The 25940-nt window shown below is 46.9% G+C and overlaps 1 protein-coding gene across 1 annotated transcript; it reads right to left on the reverse strand.

The window, feature by feature from the left end:
- Positions 1-783: 783 nt before the first annotated feature.
- Positions 784-12085, reverse strand: LOC142256284 (prolactin-like). The gene is made up of 4 exons (XM_075327891.1): positions 11936-12085; positions 2652-2759; positions 1048-1209; positions 784-966 (listed from the first exon to the last, which is right to left on the reverse strand). The coding sequence occupies exons 1-4, from the start codon at positions 12083-12085 to the stop codon at positions 784-786; spliced, it is 603 nt and encodes a 200-aa protein (XP_075184006.1).
- Between the last annotated feature and the right edge of the window lie 13855 nt (positions 12086-25940).

The following is a 25940-nucleotide window of genomic DNA, read 5'->3' on the forward strand; positions in this document are numbered from 1 at the left end:
ATGAGCGGGCACTACCATGCTCGGGTGGTCAGTACTCGTAACTAGTGATGAGCGGGCACTACCATGCTCGGGTGCTCAGTACTCGTAACTAGTGATGAGCGGGCACTACCATGCTCAGGTGCTCAGTACTGGTAACTAGTGATGAGTGGGCACTACCATGCTCAGGTGCTCTGTACTCGTAACTAGTGATGAGCGGGCACTACCATGCTCAGGTGCTCTGTACTCGTAACTAGTGATGAGCGGGCACTACCATGCTCAGGTGCTCAGTACTGGTAACTAGTGATGAGCGGGCACTACCATGCTCAGGTGCTCAGTACTCGTAACTAGTGATGAGCGGGCACTACCATGCTTGGGTGCTCAGTACTCGTAACTAGTGATGAGCGGGCACTACCATGCTTGGGTGCTCAGTACTGGTAACTAGTGATGAGCGGGCACTACCATGCTCGGGTGCTCAGTACTGGTAACTAGTGATGAGCGGGCACTACCATGCTCAGGTGCTCAGTACTGGTAACTAGTGATGAGTGGGCACTACCATGCTCGGGTGCTCAGATGGACGCTACTCAAGTACCCGAGTATAATGGAAGTCAACAGGACTCAAGCATTCTTTTGGGAAATCTGCTGGAAAAATGCTCAAGTCCCCAGTTGAGGGGTTTTGCTTTCAATTCCCCAAAAAATAAGTTGGAACCAGTCTCCGTTCTTGTTATTCTTTATTATATACCAGTCTATAATGTACACATGAAGGCAGCAGAGAAGTGTCGTTTTGTGGTCTGTGCTGCACCGTCCCTAGCAGTTGGCGTGGATCAGGCCACATCGGAGGATCTTCAAGTAGCTGTCGATCTTGTGGGAATCTCTGCGGAAACAGTGAATCAAGTGGTAGACGGGGAACATGTAGGAATCGCCCTGTGACGCCGAAACATCCACCGGTCCCAACCACTGAGGGTAGTCGTCTTCTAGATGGGTCAGCATCTGAAATAAACAGTGGGAGATGGAGGGTTTCTTGGCCAATATTCCTGCTGTGAGGACACGTGTGTGGATAACGGTGCTTACTCTGCCGGAGATCCGGTCTATTCCTCCCTGAAGAATCCTGGTGTGTTCCTCGGCTTCCCTCACTTTCTGCACCAGGTTATTTGGTGCCCCCATGGACAAGTGCTGCAGGGGCTGGGTCCAAGAGCGCAATAGTTTATTTATAAGGCTCAGCAAGTCTTCATGCTGTGGAACATGTAGTGAATCATCAACCATATACACATAAGTCTTAAAGGGAATGTGGGATATCCTCGATTCATAACCTTTTGGGGGACTTGAGTTCCAAATTGAGGAGTATTGGTGTCTACCGGTATACTTAGCTCCCCAGTTTCGCTTTCATTGACTCCCCTGGCCGATAAAAACTCTACATTGTCAAGGAACAAGTTGTGGATACACCGGCTCTTTAAATTTAAAGGGCATTTCCATCTGCACGTCCAGTAAAGCCTTTTCAAAAGACCTCTTCTTTTCTTTACAAAACATATACAGCTGCACACTGAAATGCTAACCATGAATAAGGGAACTCTTATTTGAAAAAAAAGAGATATGTAGCTTCTGTATTGGCCAATGTTTGTGAGCCCGATGACCAACGGCAAGGTAATCTCTGTGTACCAAGAACCTAATCTGTAATACCGCTATCTGGGTTGAAAACAGAAACATGAGACACTGGAGATGGTGGATATCAATTTGTGCGACCGGGTGCGGTCCAATTGGGTAATCTGTGGCCGCCCTGTGAACTGTCTCCCGACAGTTGGCATCTGTAGCTCTTCTTTTGAAGAAAGCACTACACAGCAGCAATGACATTGGACAGCTAGTAAGGTTCCCGGTATACCAAGATTACCTTGCCGTGGTGACTGGGCTCACATGCATTGGCCAATACGTAAACTAAACATGTCTTTTATCATATATTCCTATAGCAGTAATGCAACACCAGAGTTCCCTTATTCATTTTTAGCATTTCAGAGTGCAGCTGTATATGTTTTGTAGTTATAATGGGATTTCAGCTACTGCCTGTTCACACCTGTTGGATGTGCGGGTCAGTCTTTTTGTATATTTATAGTGAATCTTCTCTAGACCAAAGTTCTGCTGGCATTTCCACCATATAATAGTCATCCCTGTAGAAGCCTACTTTTTCAATATTATAGGTGGTGAAGACCTTAACACTTAAAGGGGTTGTCCACTACTTTAACAGTATTGGCCTATTAGGAAAGGTCATCAATGGCTGATTGGCTGGGGTCCGACACTGTGAACCAAGGCCGATCAGCTGGTCTGTATCCTGTAAATATTCGGTCCTGGAGATGTCCCGTTTTCTGTTGGCGGCCGGGTACTGCACATCCACCTATTGATTTGAATGGGAAGTGGATCTGCAGTACCAAATTGCGGCCACTGGGGCAACTCCAGAACTCAGCATTTCCAGCCTTCGGTATTGAGAACGGCTGATCGGAGGGGGTGCCGGGCGTCTGACCCCCAACCAATCGGACATTGATGACCTATCCTATGGATAAGCCATCAGTGTAAAAGTAGTGGACAACACCTTTTAAAGCTTGTTCACACTTTATATTTTTGCCTTCCAAAATAAAAATGGCAGCATCTTCCAGCACCAGCCCCGGACATCGCCTCTCATTACTCACTTGTAGTTGTAGCGTTTGCTCCTTATCCTCTGGAGTATTTAAGGTTGAAGTGTGACAATTGTTCATTGCTTTAATGATGAGCTTCCGACCTTCAGGATATTGCTGATCCTTTAATGACAAATTACTTAGAGTATTTTATTTTTATTTTTTTATTATTGATCAGTCTTTGGTGCAAAGTTATGAATCTTTGTAACATACACGATTACCTTATTTTGCTTCCTTTTTTTGAAAACTCCACATTGAAAAAGCTGTTTTAACAGCCTAGTTCATTGAAAAGGCTGTTTTTTACTGACTTGTTCATTGAAAAGGCTGTTTTTTTACTGATTTGTTCATTGAAAAGGCTGTTTTGACTGCCTGGTTCATTGTAAAGGCTATTTTTACTGCCTTGTTCATTGTAAAGGCTGCTTTTACTGCCTGCTTAATTGAAAAAGCTGTTTTTTACTGCCTGGTTTATTGAAAAGGCTGTTTTTTACTGACTTGTTCATTGAAAAGGCTGTTTTGACTGCCTGGTTTATTGAAAAGGCTGTTGTTACTGACTTGTTCATTGAAAAGGCTGTTTTGACTGCCTGGTTTATTGAAAAGGCTGTTTTTACTGATTTGTTCATTGAAAAGGCTGTTTTAACGGCCTGCTTCATTGAAAAGGCTATTTTTATTGCCTGCTTCATTGAATAGGCTGTTTTTAACTGCCTGTTCATGCACTTTGATTAGCTGTTTTGAACTGCAGGTCTAAAATATATCCTTACCCTTTTGGGCGCTTATTTGCTCCCCTCTAACATTCTCAGACAGGGGGAGCATTTGTAAAAAGTGTCTTGAGAATGGGGGAGAGGAGCAGAGAATCTCACATTGTTGTAAGGATGTTTGATAAACATGAAGTTTAAAACAGCTACTCCAAGTGCAGTTAAAACAGGCAGTTAAAACAGCTCTTTCAGATGAATTTGGGAGAAAAAGAAGCAAAATAAAAAAAAAACCTTATTTCAAAGATTCATGACTTTCTAAAGACTGATCAATGATTAAAAAAAATAATAATAAAGTTTTAGTTACTCTTTGAATATTTAGAACATTAATTAGGAAAAAAAACTGCAAATAACAGAACTTTGCGCATTAATCATAAATCTGTAATATTTTCTGCAAATTCTTAAGGGAAGCATAAATTTAAATGAAAAATAGTTTTTACCTTTTTGTGAAACGTATAAAAAAGACTGTTCTGTTCTTCTATGACACCTTTGGGAACATTACTGTGATTCGTGATGGGGAACGAGTATCAATAGAGGAGGTAGAGCACAAAAGCTGGCGCTCTCCAGGGTGCCGTATATCTGACGGAACGATGTTTTATCTTCCCGCCGTGTGAATTATGGCCGATGTGCTGACTTTTATGTAACAAATTGTTCATGATGTGTTTGGGTTTTCTCTAGATTCTTAGTTTTTTCTTATTTTTGGATGACATTTTGGGACTTACAAACCAGTAAGTAGTTTTTACAGTTTTTGTACAATGTTTTTAAGTTATAGTAGTCAACATTTTTGGCATAATGACAGGATATACTATAAACATATGACAGATGGAAGTCCTTCTATCTCAAGAATATGGCCCTGTTGTGCGCCTTCCAATATGGAGAGGTGGCTGTGTATACATTGCTCTACACTTTTATTTCTATCAAAGCTCCTAAGTTGAATTGTCAGCAGGTTTTTTGCTATGGAATGTGAGTGCAGCATGATATAGGGGCAGAAACCCTGATTTCAGATGTCACCTACTGGGCTGTTTGTAGTTTTGCTAGAATCCTAGTTCTCCTTGCTGTAGATGTAGCAGAGCCTAGAATGCTGAGCTGTGTACAATCTGAGAGCAGCATGATGCAGGGACTGAGATCCTGATTCCAGAGATGTGTAACTTCCTGGGCTGTTTGCTCTAGTTTTGCTAGAATCCCTGTTTTCTCTGATGTAGATGTATCAAAGCTCAGAATGCAGACCTGTGTATAATCTGAGAGCAGAATGATGCAGGGGCTGAGATCCTGATTCCAGGGATGTGTTACTTACTGGGCTGTTTGCTCTAGTTTTACTAGAATCCCTGTTTTCTTTGTCGCTCTATTGGGAAACCCAGACAATTGGGTGTATAGGCTATGCCTCCGGAGGCCGCACAAAGTATTACACTCAAAAGTGTTAAGCCCCTCCCCTTCTACCTATACACCCCACGGGCTCCTCAGTTTTTTTGCTTTGTGCGAAGGAGGTCAGACACGCACAGCACAGCTCCACAGATTAGTCAGCAGCAGCTGCTGACTATGTCGGTTGGAAGAAAAGTGGGCCCAGATAGGGCCCCCGGCATGCTCCCTTCTCACCCCACTCTTGTCGGCGGTGTTGTTAAGGTTGAGGTATCCATTGCGGGTACAGAGGCTGGAGCCCACATGCTGCTTTCCTTCCCCATCCCCCTCAGGGCTCTGGGTGAAGTGGGATCCTATCGGTCTCCAGGCACTGAGACCGTGCTTCATCCACAACTCCTGTGGAGCCTGCTGGATAGGAGCCGGGTACAGTTCAGGGACATGGCCCTGCTACGTGAAGGTACTCTGTATCCCTGTGGGGACCGCGCACGGCAACACCTCAGCTTTGCTGGGTGTGCTAGTGCACCGGGGACCGCGGCGCTGACCGGGTTAAACTGTGCCGTTACACACTCAGCGTCGCTGAGTGTGTTTATATGTAGGGGCTACCGCGCTAACCGCCACTGCCATGGGAAACTGTGGCGCGGCTGGGACTTGTAGTTCGCCGGGGACTTCAGCGTCGGCCGCGCTTTTACGGCCGCCACGCGTATACTCGAGTCCCCGGCTTGCTTGCGGCCTAGTTTCCCTTTCTCCCGCCCTCAGCCCTGACAGGCAGGGGAAGGGCGGGACGCTGCACGGAACGAGCAGCACTGAGGGCTGGAGTATGATTTCCATACTCCACCCCCCTCACTGTGCACAGTGTGAGCACCTCGGCCACGGCTCCCTCCTCTCGTCAGGACGCCGCAGCCATTCCTGTCAGCTCCTCCGACGCTGCAGAGAGGGATTAACCCTGGGAGACCCAGACACGGTCTCTGGTGGCCTCATAACTGCTTTAGGCGGATGGTAAGCAGCACCTGTGGTGCTAGCCCCATGGTGCTGTAGTGTATTGATACATTATTTGTTTATAGTATATATTTTACACTGTATGAGCACAGTTCATTCTGGCTATATACCCTAGTGTGTTACTCAGGGAAAACAATAGCATGGCGCCCACAAAAGGCAGGGGTGCCAAAGCACAGGCTTATTATGCTGCCTGCGTCGCTTGTACGACCCAGCTGCCGGCAGGTTCCATTGACCCTCATTGTGTGCAATGTTCGACCCCTGTGACACTTCTTCAGCCAGGGCCTCTGCTAAGAGGGGCCCAGGGGGAGCCACCTGTTGACACTGTCCTAGTGATGGGGACGGAGTTTGCAAAACTCTCTGAGACTATGACTAAGATACTAGAAGCCTTACAGTCCAGGCCGGTATCTCAGCAAAGGGACTCTGTTGAATCTTTGTCCCCTGGCCCACCTCAGTTGGACCAACAATGTCCTCCCGGGGTATCTCATACATCCCAGACTGAGGGTTCTGACTTAGACCCCAGACCGACTAAGCGGGCTCGCTTAGAATTTCCCTCGACATCATATTGTCAGGGTCTCAGCGGGGGGAATCTCTGGTTGATGATGCGGAGACAGCTGATCAGGATTCTGATCCTGAGGGCGCTCTCAATCTTAATACTCCAGACGGGGACGCCATAGTGAACGTTCTTATTGCGTCCATCGATCAAATGCTGGATATTTCTCCCTCAGCTCCTCCGGCGGAGGAGTCAGCTTCTCTTACACCGAGTATGTTTCTGGACCACTCTGATTTCAGAGAGGCAGTCCAGATTCACCATGCTTGTCCAGATAAGCGGTTTTCTAAGCGCCTTAAGGATACACGTTATCCTTTTCCCCCTGACGTGGTTAAAGGTTGGACTCAGTGTCCCAAAGTGGATCCTCCAATCTCCAGACTGGCGGCTAGATCCATACTTGCAGTGGAAGAGGGGGCCTCGCTCAAGGATGCCACTGACAGGCAGATGGAGCTCTGGTTGAAATCCATCTATGAAGCTATCGGAGCTTCTTTTGCCCCAGCATTCGCAGCCCTATGGGCGCTACAAGCTATCTCAGCAGGTCAAGCGCAAATTGAAGCAGCCACATGCACGGCCGCGCCACAAGTGGCACCCATTACCACCCAGACCTCGGCAATTGCGTCTTACGCTATTATTGCTGTCCTGGACTCTGCGAGCCGTACGGCGGTCGCGGCCGCCAATTCGGTGGTACTCCGCAGGGCCTTGTGGCTACGGGAATGGAAGGCAGATTCTGCTTCCAAAAAAGCGCTTAACCAGTTTGCCAATTTCTGGCGACAGGCTGTTTGGCGAGCGTCTGGATGAAATCATCACACAATCCAAGGGAAAGGATACATCCTTACCCCAGTCCAAACAGGACATACCCCAACAGAGGAGAGGGCAGTCGAGGTTTCGGTCCTTTCAGGGCGGGGCAGGTCCCAATTCTCCTCGTCCAAAAGGTCTCAGAAAGAATAAAGGAACTCTCATGCATGGCGGTGTAAGTCACGTCCTTAAAAGGCCACCGGAGGCGCCGCTAACAAAGCGGCTTCCTCATGACTTCGACCTCCTCTAGTAGCATCCTCGGTCGGTGGCAGGCTCTCACGCTTTTGCGACACCTGGCTGCCACAAATAAAAGACCGCTGGGTGAGAGACATTCTGTCTCACGGTTACAAGATTGAGTTCACCTCTCGTCCCCCGACTCGATTCTTCAGGTCATTCCCGCCTCCCTAGCGAGCCGAGGCTCTTCTGCAGGCGCTGTGCACTCTGAAGGCAGAAGGAGTGGTGATCCCGGTTCCTCTTCAGCAACTGAGCCACGGTTTTTACTCCATCTTGTTTGTGGTCCCAAAGGAGGACGGGTCTTTCCGCCCGGTCCTGGACCTGAAACTGCTCAACAAACATGTAAAACCAGACGGTTCAGGATGGAATCCCTCCGCTCCGTCATCGCCTCAATGTCCCAAGGAGATTTCCTTGCATCGATCGATATCAAAGATGCTTATCTCCACGTACCGATTGCTCCAGAGCCCAGCGCTTCTTGCGCTTCGCCATAGGAAACGAACACCTGCAATTCGTGGCACTGCCGTTCGGCCTGGCAACAGCCCCACGGGTTTTTACCAAGGTTATGGCTACTGTAGCGCTCCTACACTCGCAGGGTCACTCGGTGATCCCGTACTTGGATGCTGATCAAGGCACCCTCTCAAGAGGCATGCCAACGCATCCTCGACGCTTCCCTGGAGACTCTCCAGGGTGTCGGGTGGATCATCAATTTTCCAAAGTCAAATATGACACCGGCCCAATCGCTGACATATCTTGGCATGGAGTTTCATACCCTCTCAGCGATAGTGAAGCTTCCGCTGTTCAAGCAGTAGGCACTACAGAAAGGGGTACAATCTCTCCTTCAAGGCCAGTCACACCCCTTGAGGCGCCTCATGCACTTCCTGGGGAAGATGGTGGCAGCAATGGAGGCAGTCCCTTTCGCGCAGTTTCACCTGCGTCCCCTTCAATGGGACATCCTACGCAAATGGGACAGGTAGTCGACGTCCCTCGACAGGACCGTCTCCCTCTCTCAGGCGACCAAAGCTTCCCTTCGGTGGTGGCTTCTTCCCACTTCATTATCGAAGGGGAAATCCTTCCTACCCCCATCCTGGGAAGTAGTCACGACGGACGCGAGTCTGTCAGGGTGGGGAGCGTTTTTTTCCCCACCACAGGGCTCAGGGTACGTGGACCCAGCAAGAGTCCTCGCTTCAGATCAACGTTCTGGAAATACGGGCAGTGTATCTTGCCCAGAAAGCGTTCCAGCAGTGGCTGGAGGGCAAGCAGATCCGAATTCAGTCGGACAATTCCACAGCGGTGGCATACATCAACCACCAAGGCGGCACACGCAGCCGGCAAGCCTTCCAGGAAGTCCGGCGGATTTTGATGTGGGTGGAAGCCACGGCATCCACCATATCCGCAGTTCACATCCCAGGCGTGGGAAACTGGGAAGCAGATTATCTCAGTTGCCAGGGCATGGACGCAGGGGAATGGTCCCTTCACACGGACGTGTTTCAGGAGATCCGTTGCTGCTACGGGGTGCCGGACGTCGACCTCATGGCATCCCGGCACAACAACAAGGTACCAATGTTCATGGCACGGTCTCAAGATCCCAGAGCTCGGGCGGCAGACGCCTTAGTTCAGGATGGTCGCAGTTTCAGCTCCCTTATGTGTTTCCTCCGCTGGCACTGTTGCCCAGAGTGTTACGCAAGATCAGGACCGACTGCCGCCGCGCCATCCTCGTCGCTCCAGACTGGCCGAGGAGGTCGTGGTACCCGGATCTGTGGCATCTCACGGTCGGCCAACCGTGGGCACTACCAGACCGAACAGACTTGCTATCTCGAGGGCCGTTTTTTCCATCTGAATTCTGCGGCCCTCAACCTGACTGTGTGGCTATTGAGTCCTGGACCCTAGCGTCTTCAGGGTTATCTCAAGACGTCATTGCCACTATGAGACAGGCTAGGAAACCAACGTCCGCCAAGATCTACCACAGGATGTGGAAAATTTTCCTGTCGTGGTGCTCTGCTCAGGGTTTTTCTCCCTGGCCTTTTGACTTGACCACTTTTCTGTCCTTCCTTCAATCTGGACTGGAAAAGGGTTTGTCGCTCGGCTTCCTTAAGGGACAAGTCTCAGCGCTCTCTGTGTTTTTCCAGAAGCGCCTAGCCAGGCTTCCACAGGTACGCACGTTCCTGCAGGGGGTTCGTCACATCGTTCCTCCTTACAAGCGGCCGTTAGAACCCTGGGATCTAAACAGGGTTCTGATGGTTCTTCAGAAACCACCATTCGAGCCAATGAGAGATATTTCCCTCTCACGACTTTCGCAGAAAGTGGTTTTCCTAGTAGCAGTCACTTCTCTTCGGAGAGTGTCTGAGCTAGCAGCGCTGTCATGCAAAGCCCCTTTCCTGGTGTTTCACCAGGACAAGGTGGTTCTACGTCCGGTTCCAGATTTTCTCCCTAAGGTGGTATCCTCCTTTCATCTTAATCAGGATATCTCCTTACCTTCTTTTTATCCTCATCCAGTTCACCAATGTGAAAAGGATTGGCACTTGTTAGATTGGGTGAGAGCACTCAGACTCTATTATGAGGTATTATTTACCCACCCAGGGACTGCTTTTGGACGTCCCAATTGTCTGGGTCTCCCAATAGAGCGACAAAGAAGAAGGGAATTTTGTTTACTTACCGTAAATTCCTTTTCTTCTAGCTCTAATTGGGAGACCCAGCGCCCGCCCCTGTTTTTTTGTGTACACATGTTGTTCATGTTGAATGGTTTCAGTTCTCCGATATTCCTTCGGATTGAAGTTACTTTTAACCAGTTTATAATTCTTTTTCCTCCTTCTTGCTTTTGCACCAAAACTGAGGAGCCCGTGGGAGCACGGGGGGTGTATAGGCAGAAGGGGAGGGGCTTAACACTTTTGAGTGTAATACTTTGTGCGGCCTCCGGAGGCATAGCCTATACACCCAATTGTCTGGGTCTCCCAATTAGAGCTAGAAGAAAAGGAATTTACGGTAAGTAAACAAAATTCCCTTCTTTTTCTGCTGTAAATGTAGAAAAGCTCAGAAGGCTAAGCTGTGTACAATCTGAGAGTAGCATGATGCAAGGGCTGAGATTTTGATTGCAGGGATGTTTCACTCATTGGGTTGTTTGCTGTAGTTTTGCTAGAATCCCTGTTTTTTGTTTTTTTCTGCTGTACATATAGGAGAGATCAGAATAGTGAACTGTGTATAATCTGAGCGTAGCATAATGTAGGGGCTGAGATTATGATTCTAGGGATGTGTCACTTACTGGGCTTTTTGCTGTAGTTTTGCTAGAATCCCTGTTTTCTCTGCTGTAGATGTAGCATAGCTCACAATACTGAGCTGTGTATAACCCCACCCACACCCCTGATTCGCAGCTTACTGTGTACATTGGCAGATTGCTGACAATCAGAGGTGAGGGTGGGGGTTTGTCCAGACTAGCTGCACTGCCTGACACAAGACACCTAATCCCAGCAGTGATAATCTGTTGATAAAACACTGATTCTATTGAAACTACAGCACACAGCCTTATAAGTGACACATCTCAAGAATCAGGCTCTCTGCCCCTTACATCATAATGCTGTCAGATTAAATGGCAAAATGCTGCTGACAGATTCCCTTTAAAGATTGCAGAGGGAGTACGCTCAGAAATTTTTGGGGATCCAATAGAAATGAATAAGGAGAGTTTCTTTTGTGGTCAACGCTACTGACAGCCACGCACGATGGGGCCTCATTCTTGAGATAGATGCCGGTCCTTGAACGTCCTTAGGGGTACTTCTCACATAGCGAGATCGCTGCTGAGTCACGCTTTTTGTGACGCAGCAGTGACCTCATTAGCGATCTCGCTGCGTGTGACACTGAGCAGCGATCTGGCCCCTGCTGTGATATCGCTGCTCGTTACACACAGCCCTGATTCGTTTTTTTTATTGTTGCTCTCCCGCTGATAAGCACACATCGCTGTGTGTGACAGCGAGAGAGCAACGATCTGAATGTGCAGGGAGCAGGAGCCGGCGTCTGGAAGCTGCGGTAAGCTGTAACCAAGGTAAATATCGGGTAACCAAGCAAAGTGCTTTGCTTGGTTACCCGATATTTACCTTGGTTACAAGCGTACGCCGCTCTAACGCTGCCAGTGCTAGCTCCCTGCTCCTTGCACACGTAGCCAGAGTACACATTGGGTAAATAAGCAAAGTGGTTTGCTTATTAACCCGATGTGTACCCTGGCTAGGAGTGCAGGGAGCCAACGCTAAGCGGTGTGCGCTGGTAACCAAGGTAAATATCGGGTAACCAAGCGCTTGGTTACCCGATATTTACCTTAGTTACCAAGCGCAGCATCGCTTCCACGCGGCGCTGGGGGCTGGTCGCTGGTGAGATCTGCCTGATTGACAGCTCACCAGCGACCATGTAGCGACGCACCCGCGATCCTGACCAGGTCGGATCGCTGGAGCGTCGCTAAAGTGTGACGGTACCTTTAGTCAAGACTGTGCCTAATGTTCTCCTTCAATCCGGTTCCTACTGTGTCACCACCCCCCCAATCTTGTTCCTAATGTCCCCCCCCCTCCCCAGTTTTTCTCTCCCACCAGAGCTGAAGGTATCATCTACAACATCTCGTAATTAAAGAACTATCCAATACTTACAATGCGCCCAAACATATCTCTGGACAGAGAATGGATATAATGCGACAGTCTGATCGCTCTGTCAAATAGATCACTGAGCAGAACCTGACATTGGAAGCTCCCGGGAGTGCAGATCGGGCTGGAGAAGACCACGTCCCTTGTCACACACATATTCAATACCAGAAACACAAGAAGTAACTTTCCTGTATAAAATACAACAAATATATTTAATGATTAAAAGGTTGCATTTCTTTTGGGGTTTAAAATCATTTTTTACAGTTGGGGTTCATTAAAAATGATGCGTCGTTTTGCTTTTACAGGTCTTTGATTCGCTACAGATTCAATTTTGTTGTGTTCTGTGATTATGGATCATCTGAGAGAACCTCAGAAAAAGGAGTTGCAAACTCAATATGAATAAGCTCACTGATGGATTCTCAGTTAACTCATTCTGCAGCCAGTGATTGACAGTCTAAGGCTAAGGTCATATGTCTAGTAATCATCCATTAGAACGGATCCATTGGCAAAAAAAGTTGTGCAGACCCAAAATTTTTGTCCGTTGTTGAAAATATTGATTTTTGCAGGATCTGTATTTTTTAATATGGGAGTCTATAGAAAAAGGATCCATTAGCTGCTCAATGGATCCTTTACAAATGGAAGAAAAACGGATGACAACAAATAAAGCGATTACTATTCCATGTCGAAGGCAAGAGTTGAGGTTTTAGGTTGCGTTTGAAATCTTTAGTCGTAGAAGATAATCTGATGTTCAGGAGAAAACTCGGAGGTTAATATGTGAGGAACAGATGAAAGAAGGTCTTGTGCGTCTGAAGAGTATGTATGGAGAGATGTAGGTCAGAGATGTATGGAGGCGGCAGGTTACAGATGGCCTTTGTCATTGTTAATAGCCTAAACTGAATTCTCAGGGGGAGAGGTGGAGGAGTAACAAGGTTATAGGTAGATGAACCAATGGGCAAAGGAGTTGAGGATAGAATGGAGTAGTACAAGGGTGTTGTAATAGTTGAAGGGGGAGATGATGAAAGATGTACCGGACAATGGAGTTGTAGTCAGAATGGAATAGTACAAGGGTGTTGCAGTAGTTGAGGTGGGGGATGATGAGAGAGAAACCGAGCAATGGAGTTGTAGATGGAATGGAGTAGTACAAGGGTGTTGCAGTAGTTGAGGCGGGAGATGATGAGAGATGTACCAGGCAATGGAGTTGAGGATTGAATAGTACAAGGGTGTTGCAGTAGTTGAGGCGGGAGATCATGAGACAGAAACCGAGCAATGGAGTTGTAGATGGAATGGAGTATTTCAAGGGTGTTGCAGTAGATGAGGCGAGAGATGATGAGAGATGAACCGGGCAATGGAGTTGAGGATGGATCGGAATAGTACAAGGGTGTTGCAGTAGTTGAGGTGAGAGATGATGAGAGATGAACCGGGCAATGGAGTTGAGGATGGATCGGAATAGTACAAGGGTGTTGCAGTAGTTGAGGCGAGAGATGATGAGAGATGTACCGGACAATGGAGTTGAGGATGGATTGGAATGGTACATGCATTTGCATTTTTGTTGAAGGGGATAGGGAACATAAGTTTGGTTTTGCCATGTTTAGTTATAGGAAGTACGTGGAGAATAAGGAGGATATAGCTGGAAGACACTCTGGTTATACCCGAGCCAGGGAGGTACATTTCGGTGCCATAGAAGTGATCCGTACAGCGTTGGGGGGCCGGTGCGCTTCCTGAAGAAGGAAGGTGATTAGTAAATTACTTTAATTTAGAAGTCTTCCTTTCACAAACTGGTTTTCAGCTCTAGTCTAGAAAAACGATTTGCGAATTTGGGATTTCTAATAAAGGTCATTTACTAATCGTAGTATACTCACCTTCCTTCATCAGGAAGCGCAACACGCCACTGTACGGATCACTTTTATTGCACTGAAATGTACCTCTCTAGCTTGGGTATACCAGAGTGTCTTCCAGCTATATCCTCCTTTATTCAATCTTCACCTGTTTCCTATACCTAAACATGACAAAACCAAACTTATCCCCATCCCTTTAACAAAAATGTAAATACATGCTCATCATCTCCCACCTCAACTACTGCAACACCCTTATACCCCCTCCAATCCATCCTCAAGTCCATGACCTGTTTCATTTACCTCTCCCCTCGCTACCCTTCCACCTATCCCCATTGCTTTGATAATTCAGTGTATACTCATCTTCCTTCATCAGGAAGCACACCGGTACCCCCCGCTGTGCGGATTGCCTTTAATCCGCTCAGCCCTAAACCAGTGCACTTTCGGTGCTGTCTCCGCTCTCTAAGGGAAGTGGGTTCATCACCCATATCATTCGTCAACCACCAGAGCACCACCATAACTTTTTGGATATCTGCATAGAAGTGGTACTATAAGCCATGGGACCTTGAGTTGGCAAAGACATGGATGAAGAAAAGTAAGGTTCCCAATATACAGAGCCTTGAGAGAAGCCAAGAATAGAAGGTGCTGTCCAAATGAGAAATGCTAAATTTTTGGTTAGTAAGGTAGGGTTAGATCTAGGGAAGGACCAAGTGTATGACTCAATGGGGTAAGAGAATTTATGTTTGGAGGTAATGGTCAACAGGGTTGAAGACCGAGGACAAATCTAGGAGGAGGAGCACAGAGTAAGGACACTTGGGTTTAGCAGATAGCCGGGCATTTGTGAAGTCGGAAAGGGCACCTTTAGTAGAGTGATGGGGACAAAAATGAGAATATAACTGGTCGGAAAGTGTATTGGATGAGAGATTGGAAGAAGTCTTGGTGTTCAAGGAGTTTCGAGGCAAGCTTGAATTGTGATAGGTGGACGTAGAGGATGTTGTTTTTTTTGGGTCTGATGGTCTCGTTTAAAATTAGGAAAATATGGGGTCAAGTGCGCAGGTGGTAAGGTGTGATTTGGAGAGAAGGGTGGAAATTATTTTCATCCATGATGATGGGTATGCAAGTTGTTGAGTACGAGTGCCATTTTTGCCAAAATAAACCTATAAATTGTGCCTACCTGAAAATGAAGCTCCTCTGGCAGTAGTCATGGTTAGGAGACAGCTTGGCCGGTGGATTGGAAGTTTAGACTTTTATACCTTCCAATAATTTTGGTGCCACCCAAATGACAAAGGAAGCATGGCAACCGTATTAATTAGAAACATGGAATCTTCATATTCTCAACATCCATATTTAGGAGGAAAGCCAATCCGAGGTCACTGGTGTCAGCTTTACATTCGAGAGTTTAATTAATTTGCTCCTAAGTAGAGCAGATTTGCACAAATGCACCTTTAATGACTTTTTACTGGGTGATCACGGGTTCACTGCATTTTCTATAAGTACTTTAAGAGAATGAAAAATATAGTAAATCACAATGGATGGATTGGAGATTTTTCTCATACAACTAGGTTCAAAATGTTTTATTGATTAGTTATCGAAATGGTCCTGGGTGTTGTAATGGATTGTGCAACTCTAGAAGGTCCTATCAACTTTGAAACTACCATTTTGTTAGACAACCCCAAAAAAGGACTTATAAGACTAAGATATTGATCTTTGGGTAGGCCCTCAATGTCACATGAGGATTCAACATCCATAGAATCATAGATTGGTAGAGTTGGAAGGGACCTCAAGGGTCATCGGGTCCAACCCCTGCGAGTGCAGGTTTTCCTAAATCATCCCAGCTATATGTTTATCCAGTTTCCGCTTAAAGATTTCCATTGATGGAATTTAATCATAGCATGGTAGAGTTGGAAAAGACCTCAAGGGCCATCAGGTACATCCATTGCACCTCACCTGGAGTTATCAGGCCCTCATGCCATGGAAAGTACAGTTTGTGGAGCAGGAACTCCACAGTTCCGTTCACTGTTTAGTGGTTGTTCTCATGTAAAGCAGTTCCGCTTCTTAAAGCTACGTTCTAGGTGGGTTTGGAGTATATTTCAGGGGAATTATGGTGCCTAGTGGTAGTCAAGAGTGCAACTTGGTGCAACCAAGCCAAGGAGACTCCAGACTCAAGAAAGCTGAGCTTGCCAAGAAAGGGGAACATAGAAATATCAAGGTGGATCAGCAAAAAAGCATATAACAATGGGCCGATTCCGGAAACGTCAAAGCGGAGCCGCGTTCTGATCTAAAAATTTGATCCAGGGCAAATACTATGAGAGAGGCCCCAAAGTGACATGCAACCATTAACTGCTCCAGTAGGTAGACATTCATGTGGTTTCGGGCCATAGAAGGTCACAGCGTTTCGGTGTGTAATATACTCCCTGACTTTCCATTGTTCCTGCTGTCAGTATTCTTTGGTTTAGGTAGCTTTCTTGCTGGATTCATCTCTCCCTCTTTTGGACCCAGCAGGAGCTCATATTCCCCCCCTATGATCACCAGCATTATTTTGTTGCTCATACACCTCTTCCTCCTTTGGACTGGTGCTGGTGATATTCTTCAGTTTAATCAAGCCCTGGATGCAAGCAGGTGGTTTGTACTCCTCTTTGGAATCATTGCTGAAGCTTTGCTGAACTTCTACCTGAGTCATCTGTAGAGTAGTTTATGCATTTTCCCCCGTGTGTCCTCCTTGTGTCCTCCTTGTGTCATCTTTAGTGTTTAGTGGGATTGACAAAGAGCTCATCCCATCCATTCCTTCCGTATTTAATGTCCAGCCCTAAGGATACCTGGGGTCAGGTATCTGGCTCAGCGCAGAGGTGTGGAACGTATCTAGGGTGGTGAGGGACCCCAGGGACCAGTAGTGGGTTCAGTCAAGGGGCCACCATCTTCCCTTTCTATAGACACAGGGTTTCCCTTCCCTTTCTCCATGTGCTTGGTACGCATGACAGTTTGTCTTGAAAGCACCTATAGCCAGATAAAATGGCCTGAGACCGCAAAGAGATTGTGGCCTTTTACCTAAAATGGTACTGGATCGGAGTCAGAACGAGGAGCTAAGGCAAGGACTACTGAGTGGTGCTAAGGCTTGAGATTGGGATGGTGGCTGTGACCTGTGTTGGTGAGGTTTGACGTGGCCTAAAACAGAGTTGGCTGTAGCCTGTGCTGAGAGCCTCCCAATGTTGGATGCAGTCTCCTTTGCGGTTTCAGGTAATGTTAGGACCCTGTGACAACCACCCAAAGCCACCATGTTGTGTTTGTTGCTGTTGTAACCGGCTGTTGGTCCACGACACTGTTCTTGTGAATTCCCATAGCTGTCCAGATGTGTGTCACCTAGTAGTGTAACAAACAAGCCAAGAGATTGTTCTTTTTGGGTAACCATCAAGTTCTGTGTCTCAATATTGACGTGTAACCTCCAGGAACTTTGCCTTTGTTTCTGGGGAACCATTAAGCTTCTTGCCTTCATCGAGACACTTTAAATTCTGTGGTTCCTTTTCTCAATCGTACCCGGTTGGATACCACTAAAATCAATAATGGGAACATATCTTTTTAAAGATGATAGTGAGAATCATGTTATGCTCATGAGAGAGAGTACATTATGGAAACGCGCATTATGAACTCCAGGTTCGATTTGGGAAAGTGATTGAATTTCCAAGGAAAAAGGTCCTAAAATCAAAGAGTAAACTATGTGTAAGGTGTTGTCATCATAGTGTTTGTGTTTTCCCTATGAGGTGATCAGCCTAATCTATTGTCAGACTTAAGAATTAGATTTATTGCCCACAATTTCCTCTGACATGTTGAAGGCCCCTATAAACATCTGTTGCTTGGCTGTTGTAGCTGAAATTAGCAAGTTTAGCCAACTTTTACTTTATGGTGGGGGGGCCTTGAACCCAACTACATACATTTCTTACAATTAGTTAAAATCTTTGAGACTCCATTCCTTGACATTCATCCCAATGAAAAATTGTGGCATGCTGAGAGCTGATTAAGTTAGTGCATAATGGCGTTCTGCAAATGAACATTGCCATCTACTGGCCAAAGAGTATAAGGAAGAGCGAACTGTGTGAATAGGAACTGGAGGGACAAGCGTATGTTCCAGAAAGATGATGGTAATGGAGACCAAGTCAGGCGACAACTGTGTCATAGCTAGAAATTATAAAAGGCCCAAGAGATGGGAGTCGTCGACGTCTGGGCCTGCATCAGAGCAGACGTGAGAAGGCAGTTGACTTGGCTTATAGCCACTACTACTGGAATGGGCCAGACCAATTAAAAGCACGGGTTAGAGCAGTGAAGTGAAGCAGGAGTAGTGATCAAATTAAGAAAGACATGTGATCAGAACCAAGATACCAGAGATGGGTTGCCAGAAGCAGAATTGAGATATCAGAGAAGATTGGCCTGAACCAGAAATGAGAGACCTGTGGCTCGAACCGAAATATCACAGACAAGTGTCCAGGACCAGAAATGAGATGCCAGAGGTGAATGGCCAGAACCGAGAAACCACACATGAGTGGTCAGATCCGTGATACCAGAGACAAGTGGTCAGAACCACAGTTTCAGAGATGAGTGGCCAGAATCGAGAGGTCAGAACCAAGATACCATAGACAAGTGGCCAAAGCCAGAACTCCGATACAAGAGACGAGTGACAAAAACTGAGAAACCAGAGATGAGGAGCCAGAACCAAGATACCAGAGATGACTAGCCAGAACCAAAATACCAGAGATGAGGGGCCAGAACCAGAAATAAGATGTCAGAGAAGAGGGGTCAGAATCAAAAGACCAGACATTAGAGGTCAGAACTAAGATACCAGAGACGAGTGGCCAGAACCAGAAATGAGAGACTAGAGACAAAAAGCTAGAACGAGATACCAGAGATGAGAGGCCAAAGTCGAGATACCAAAGACAAATGGCCAGAACTTAGAGACCAAAGATTAATGGCCAGGACCAGAGACGAGAGACTACAACCACAATTGAGACACCAGAGACAAGAGGACAAAATCTAGACAATAGAGACGAGAGGCGAGCAATCTGAGTTGTGACCAAGTGAATGGGACCAGAGTCATGTGAGGAGAGCCAGAGCTGTGAAAGGTATCCAGACAGAAGAAGACAAGCATTCGTGTGAGCTACAACCCGAGGCGTGGAATTATGGTACAGATGGAACCAGGATCATGCTTCAGAGAACAGAGGCAGCAACATAACGCATCATCGATAAGGGATTTGTCACCTAACTATGTAGCACCATTGACTCCCGTTCAGGCCTATGTGACGGTTATTATTGGCAAGAGAATGACAGAGTGATGACAGTGATGGACACAAGATTAACTGTGACACTTGGTATCAGCATGTGGTCCTCCATGCTTAGGGGTGCACAACTTGCAGCTTTGGGGCCACTAGCCGTCCCTGACACCCTTGTCTCCATCCCTTAACTATCTGATCACCGCAATGCTTGACCACGTCTGGTGGCTGCTTACATGATTTTCCATCTTCCATTATGGTCCTTTAACCCAAGAATATTGTGCTCCAGCTGATGTTTTTGTTGTTGTTTTTTATCTACTTTAACCTAAGCCTCTTTATATATCTTTATCTCAAATATTGTAGATATTCTTGTAATAGCTTTTATTTTCTATGTATAAGTAAGTATATACTAAGTGGAACATGAGCTGCGGATCAAGTGATTGCAGCAAGTTTCTAGTTGTAGACAACTAATTATTAATACAAAGGCAATTACTGGGTGGAAATGAGGCTTAGGAGGCCACATGAGCGCTCTATAATGCATACATGAATACTTCTGTCTGACTTATAAAGTATGGGTCACTCGTGTAATCCATATATACGCCAGACAGAAAATTAACCAAGAATATTTCATGAATTACACAGTCGTGATGGGTGAGGTTTGAGACGCCAGACACATCTTTTCCTTTGCTTCTTAAGGGCACCTGTTGTGATGACTCCTCATCTGGCCACTTGTGTGGGTAATTGTTCTTAATTAGTCTAGACGCATTGTTCCTTTATTCGATAAATCAAGAGAAGTTAGCCATTGTTTCATGTCAAACTGACCGGAGCCCTATTGTCTGTTAATTATGGATTGCTTCAGCCCGTTTGGCTACATCAATCATAGGAAAATTGTTCAGTCGGATTGACCTAGCGACTAATGAGAGAACAGCCAGGCCAGCGGATGAGAGCACCTACTTACCTTTGTTTCCACACCTTTCACAGTGCAATTTGTGGGCAGCATGTTATCGAAAAAGAGAAACTGAGATGAATATCCTCTAGATTTGTCGGAAAAGATTTAGTATTATGTTTATTTTACACATTTGCACATCACCTGACCTGTGATCTCTGAGGCTCCTCCAGTGACCATTGACCTCTTGGCTGCTTCTCTAATTAGTCCTCTTCTTCTTGGGATGTCCGTTTAGGTGGACAGCCATGTCTTGGTAGTTTTTCGTTGTGCCATACTCCTTCCAATTTTGGATGATGGATTGAACAGTGCTCTCTGAGATGTTCAGAGCTTGTGCTATTTTTTATAACCTAACCCTGCTTTACTCTTCCCTACAACTTTATCCCTGACCTGTCTGGTGTGTTCCTTGGTTTTCATGATGCTGTTTGATCTCTAATGTTCTCAAACAAACCTCTGAGGCCTTCACAGAACAGCGGTAGTTATACTCAGTAAATTGAGTCCATCTTTGTCTAATTTATTCTAATTATGTGACTTCTGGAGGCAATTGGTCACTCAGTATTTTATTTAGAGGAAACCGACTAAAATGCATGTCACAATTTCCTATTTATATTTTTAAAATAATTCAAGAACCAAGTATCATTTCCTTTACTCTTCACAAATATGAGTTACGTAGTGTTGATATATCACATAAAATCCCATAACATAATATCTTCCTTTCATATGCAACACCAACATAAATAAAAAAAAAATAAACAATAAAACAATATTGCATTGTTCGGCAGACTCTAAAATTACTGATACTATTGTAATATATTCCCTTAGAATACTGGATTATAACCAGGGGCGTCTCAAGAGAAAGAGACGAGTTCCCTGAATGCTGAATGTGTGCATCAATTCCACAGAAGTGAATAATGCTGTGTGTGCGCTAAGACTCCATTCACATGAGGGGGTTAGGGACCCTTCTTCTTAGAAACGGTGGGGGGCCCAGTGTGCACGTTGTATTCCAGAAATCTGAGGCACCAAAATTTTATTCGCCAAAAGTTCAATTGTCTGCTCAGCTCTGCTGTCCCTGAGTACTGTCCACACATGATGCCCTGCTACAACACAGTGTCTGCCTGCTCAGCTCTGCTGTACCTAAGTACTGTCCACACATGATGCCCTGCTACAACATAGTGTCTGCCTGCTCAGCTCTGCTGTCCCTGAGTACTGTCCACACATGATGCCCTGCTACAACATAGTGTCTGTCTGCTCAGCTCTGCTGTACCTGAGTACTGTACACACATGATGCCCTGCTACAACATAGTGTCTGTCTGCTCAGCTCTGCTGTACCTGAGTACTGTACACACATGATGCCCTGCTACAACACAGTGTCTGCCTGCTCAGCTCTGCTGTACCTGAGTACTGTCCACACATGATGCCCTGCTACAACACAGTGTCTGCCTGCTCAGCTCTGCTGTCCCTGAGTACTGTCCACACATGATGCCCTGCTACAACACAGTGTCTGCCTGCTCAGCTCTGCTGTCCCTGAGTACTGTCCACACATGATGCCCTGCTTCAACACAGTGTCTGCCTGCTCAGCTCTGCTGTACCTGAGTACTGTCCACACATGATGCCCTGCTACAACATAGTGTCTGTCTGCTCAGCTCTGCTGTACCTGAGTACTGTACACACATGATGCCCTGCTACAACATAGTGTCTGTCTGCTCAGCTCTGCTGTCCCTTAATACTGTTCACAAATGATGCCCTGCTACAACACTGTGTCTGCTCAGCTCTGCTGTCCCTGAGTACTGTCCACACATGATGCCCTGCTACAACACAGTGTCCAGATCTGCTACAACAGTGTTTGTCTGCTCAGCTCTGCTGTCCCTGAGTACTGTCCATACATCCAGCTCTGCTACAACACAGTGTCTGATTGCTCAGCTCTGCTGTCCCGGAGTACTGTCCACACATGATGCCCTGCTACAACAGTGTCCAGATCTGCTACAACAGTGTTTTTCTGCTCAGCTCTGCTGTCCCTGAGTACTGTCCATACATCCAGCTCTGCTACAACACTGTCTTATTGCTCAGCTCCACTGTCCCTGAGTACTGTTCTCACATCCAGCTCTGCTACAGCACAGTGTCTAATTGTTTGCTCAGCTCTGCTGTAATTTCCTAAGTGGCCTCTAGTGGTGGCTACAGATATGAACAATTTTACATTAGCTACATAGGGGACTGTGAGCTCTGTAAAACAAAAAAATAGTTGTTACTGGTAGAATTATATATCGAAAAAGTAATTAACAAAAAAATGTCTCTAATTACTGCATGGTATTAAAAGGAAAAAATAAATCCCTTTTACATTTTTTATACCTGTACTAATGATTTCTAGCAGTAGAGCCGGCTCCATTCATTACAGCGCTAGACAGAGGTCATCACCTGCGTAACATTACATGAAATCATTAGTAAGGGCCCGGTTCATGTCACTTGTCTAATGAATGGATTTCCATCTCATTTTGAAGCGCTGGTTCCTGTGGATTAGTCTTGTGGCGCTGATGGAGTTATTTTAAACATTAGTTTTCTTCGTATAGACACTGATTTCGTATATAGAACTAAGAAGAGAAAGAAATTTATGCTGTTTTTATTCCATAGGGCAAAGGTGTATGTATGTAGATGTAGTTTTGATTATATATATACTAGAAGGTGGCCCGATTCTACGCATCGGGTATTCTAGAATTTACGTATTGTGTAATTAATGTATGATTTTTGTTATATATATATATATAGATGTTGTTGTGTGTAGTTACCAAGTGTTTGTGTAGGGCGCTGTACATGTTCTGGGTGTTGTCTGGGTGTGGCGGGGAGTGAGAGCGGTGTTGTTTGTGTGTTGCGTTATTTGTGGAGCACTGTGTGTCTGTAGCGTTGTGTGTGTGTGTGTTGCGCGGTTTGTGTGGGTGTGGAGTGTGTGTTTTGGGGGGAGGTATGTTTTGTGCAATGTGTGTGTTGTGCGGTATGTGCGTATATTTGTGTGTGCCGCGGTGTTTGTGTGTTGGGTGTTGTGTGTGTGCGGTGTTGTCTGTGGGTGTCTGTGTAGGGCAGTGTTTGTGGTTCCCAGTGTGTGTGTGGTGTGGTGTGTTGTGCAGTGCGTGTGTGGCGGTGTGTGTGTTTTGGGGGGAGGTGTGCACCCCCCATCGTGCTCCATCCCCCATGCTGCGCACCCCCATTGCGCTCCATCCCCCATGCTGCGCACCCCCCACCGCGCTCCATCCCCCATGCTGCGCACCCCCCATCGTGCCTGCACACTCCCCATCGTGCTCCTTCCCCCATGCTGCGCACTCCCCATCGTGCTCCATCCCCCATGCTGCGCACTCCCCATCGTGCTCCATCCCCCATGCTGCGCACTCCCCATCGTGCTCCATCCCCCATGCTGCGCAGTCCCCATCGTGCTCCATCCTCCATGCTGCGCACTCCCCATCGTGCTCCATCCCCCATGCTGCGCACTCCCCATCGTGCTCCATCCCCCATGCTGCGCAGTCCCCATCGTGCTCCATCCTCCATGCTGCGCACTCCCCATCGTGCTCCATCCCCCATGCTGCGCACTCCCCATCGTGCTCCATCCCCCATGCTGTGCACTCCCCATCGTGCTCCATCCCCCATGCTGCACACTCCCCATCGTGCTCCATCCCCCATGCTGCGCACTCCCCATCGTGCTCCATCCTCCATGCTGCACACTCCCCATCGTGCTCCATCCCCCATGCTGCGCACTCCCCATCGTGCTCCACTCCCCATCGTGCTCCATCCCCCATGCTGCGCACTCCCCATCGTGCTCCATCCCGCATGCTGCGCACTCCCCATCGTGCTCCATCCCCCATGCTGCGCACTCCCCATCGTGCTCCATCCCCCATGCTGCGCACCCTCCATCGTGCTCCATCCCCCATGCTGCGCACCCCCCCATCGTGCTCCATCCCCCATGCTGCGCACTCCCCATTGTGTTCCATCCCCCATGCTGCGCACTCCCCATTGTGCTCCATCCTCCATGCTGCGCATTCCCCATCGTGCTCCATCCCTGATGCTGCGCACCCCCCATCGTGCTCCATCTCCCATGCTGCGCACTCCCCATCGTGCTCTATCCCCCATGCTGCGCACTCCCCATCGTGCTCCATCCTCCATGCTGCGCACTCCCCATCGTGCTCCATCCCCCATGCTGCGCACTCCCCATCGTCCTCTATCCCCCATGCTGCGCACTCCCCATCGTCCTCTATCCCCCATGCTGCGCACTCCCCATCGTGCTACATCCCCCATGCTGCGCACTCCCCATCGTGCTACATCCCCCATGCTGCGCACTCCCCATCGTGCTACATCCCCCATGCTATAATAGTTCTCCTATTATACTCAGAGAGTATAATAGGAGGACTATAATAGGAGGAGTAGTCCTGGGGGGGGAGGAGTATAATGCCGGCTCCCTGCACATGTGTACCGGGAGCCGGTGAACGCTGGTAACTATGATACACATTGGGTAACTAAGGTCCCTTAGTTACCCGATGTGTATCATAGTTATCAGCGTTCACCGGCTCCGTCATGATGCCAGCAGCGCAAGGTTATGTCTGGCGATGCGTGCGGAGGGCCGGGGCGAGTGGCCAATCCATGTGGAGGGCGGGGCCAGGCCGAGGCGAGCAACCAATCCATGGGGGGCGGAGCCGAGGCGAGGCGAGCGGCCAATCCGTGCGGGGGGGCGGGGCCATGGCGAGCCCAGCAGCCAATCAGCTTTGTGTCACCGTAAGGAGACAATTTTGGAGCAAGACAGACAGACAGACAGACAGACAGAATAAGGCAATTATATATATATATATATATATATATATATATATATATATATATATATATATAAAGCTGTAGTACTCGGCATTGCCCGGGATAGTAACTGTCTCACTGTCTTTAAGTCTTTATCCATATGTGTCTCTGTCTGTCTCTGTATCAGTCTCTCTCTTTCTGTGTCCGTCTGTCTCGTTCCCTCTTTCCTTGCCTCTTGTATCTTTTCATGTTTTTGTCTCTTTCCCTGTCTGTCTGCCTCTGTCTCTTTGACTGTCTGTCTGTCTCTGTCTCTGTCTCTGTCTCTGTCATAAGGATTGAAGAGAAAAAAATATTTCCCTTGATTTGCATATGAACACTTTGATTGAAGCTGTTACACAACTGATGGAATAAAGAATTGCATGTTTTTTCACCCGGAAGAGCACTGTCATCCTTATTATTGGTATGTTATTTCAAGTGATCCCTTGATCTTGGACTTGCGCTCCTGAGGTGCTGATTGTGCTGTTGCACAGGCACTTAAGTTTTTGTAACCAAGGTGCTGTGGACTTTTTTCTTTTTTTGATATGTCTCTGTCTTTTTGTCTCTTTCCCTGCCTGCCTCTTTCTCTGTCTCTGTCTGTCTTTTTCTGTCTTTCTCTATCCATCTCTCCACCAACATCATATTACCTCACACATAAGCTTCTGATACTATGAATGTCTTTCGTTCCTATAGCAACCAATCACAGCTCCTATTAATAACCTTTAGCTCGCAGCTCCATTGACTTTAATGGAGGCAGCTTTTTTGGAGATAGGAAAAAGGGAAATATTCAGCTCTCCTGCCGCCCGAACTGCTTGATCTTCTGGGTGCACGGATCCGCTGGTAGGTCCAAACCAGCACACAATGGACATCAGAAAAGGAAAGGAGGGATCCAGCACGAATTCTCTCTTTTTTGGAGAGTAACTGTAAAGCGCGGGGTTAAATTTTACCATCAAAACATAGTCTAGGACGTTCTCTGAGTCACATGGGGCGTCTGTGCAAAAGTTTTTGATTGTAAATGTGACTGTGCAGATTCCTTTAGCGGACATACACACACACACATACACTCAGCTTTATATATTTGATATATATACAGCTATGGCAAAAATTAAGAGACTACTTGAAAATTGTTAGTTTTTCTGATTCTTGAGTAAAATGTAAATTGTTGTTTTATTTTATAAACT

This window comes from Anomaloglossus baeobatrachus, chromosome 11 (genome assembly GCF_048569485.1).
Source record: "Anomaloglossus baeobatrachus isolate aAnoBae1 chromosome 11, aAnoBae1.hap1, whole genome shotgun sequence".
NCBI classification, from domain to species: domain Eukaryota; kingdom Metazoa; phylum Chordata; class Amphibia; order Anura; family Aromobatidae; genus Anomaloglossus; species Anomaloglossus baeobatrachus.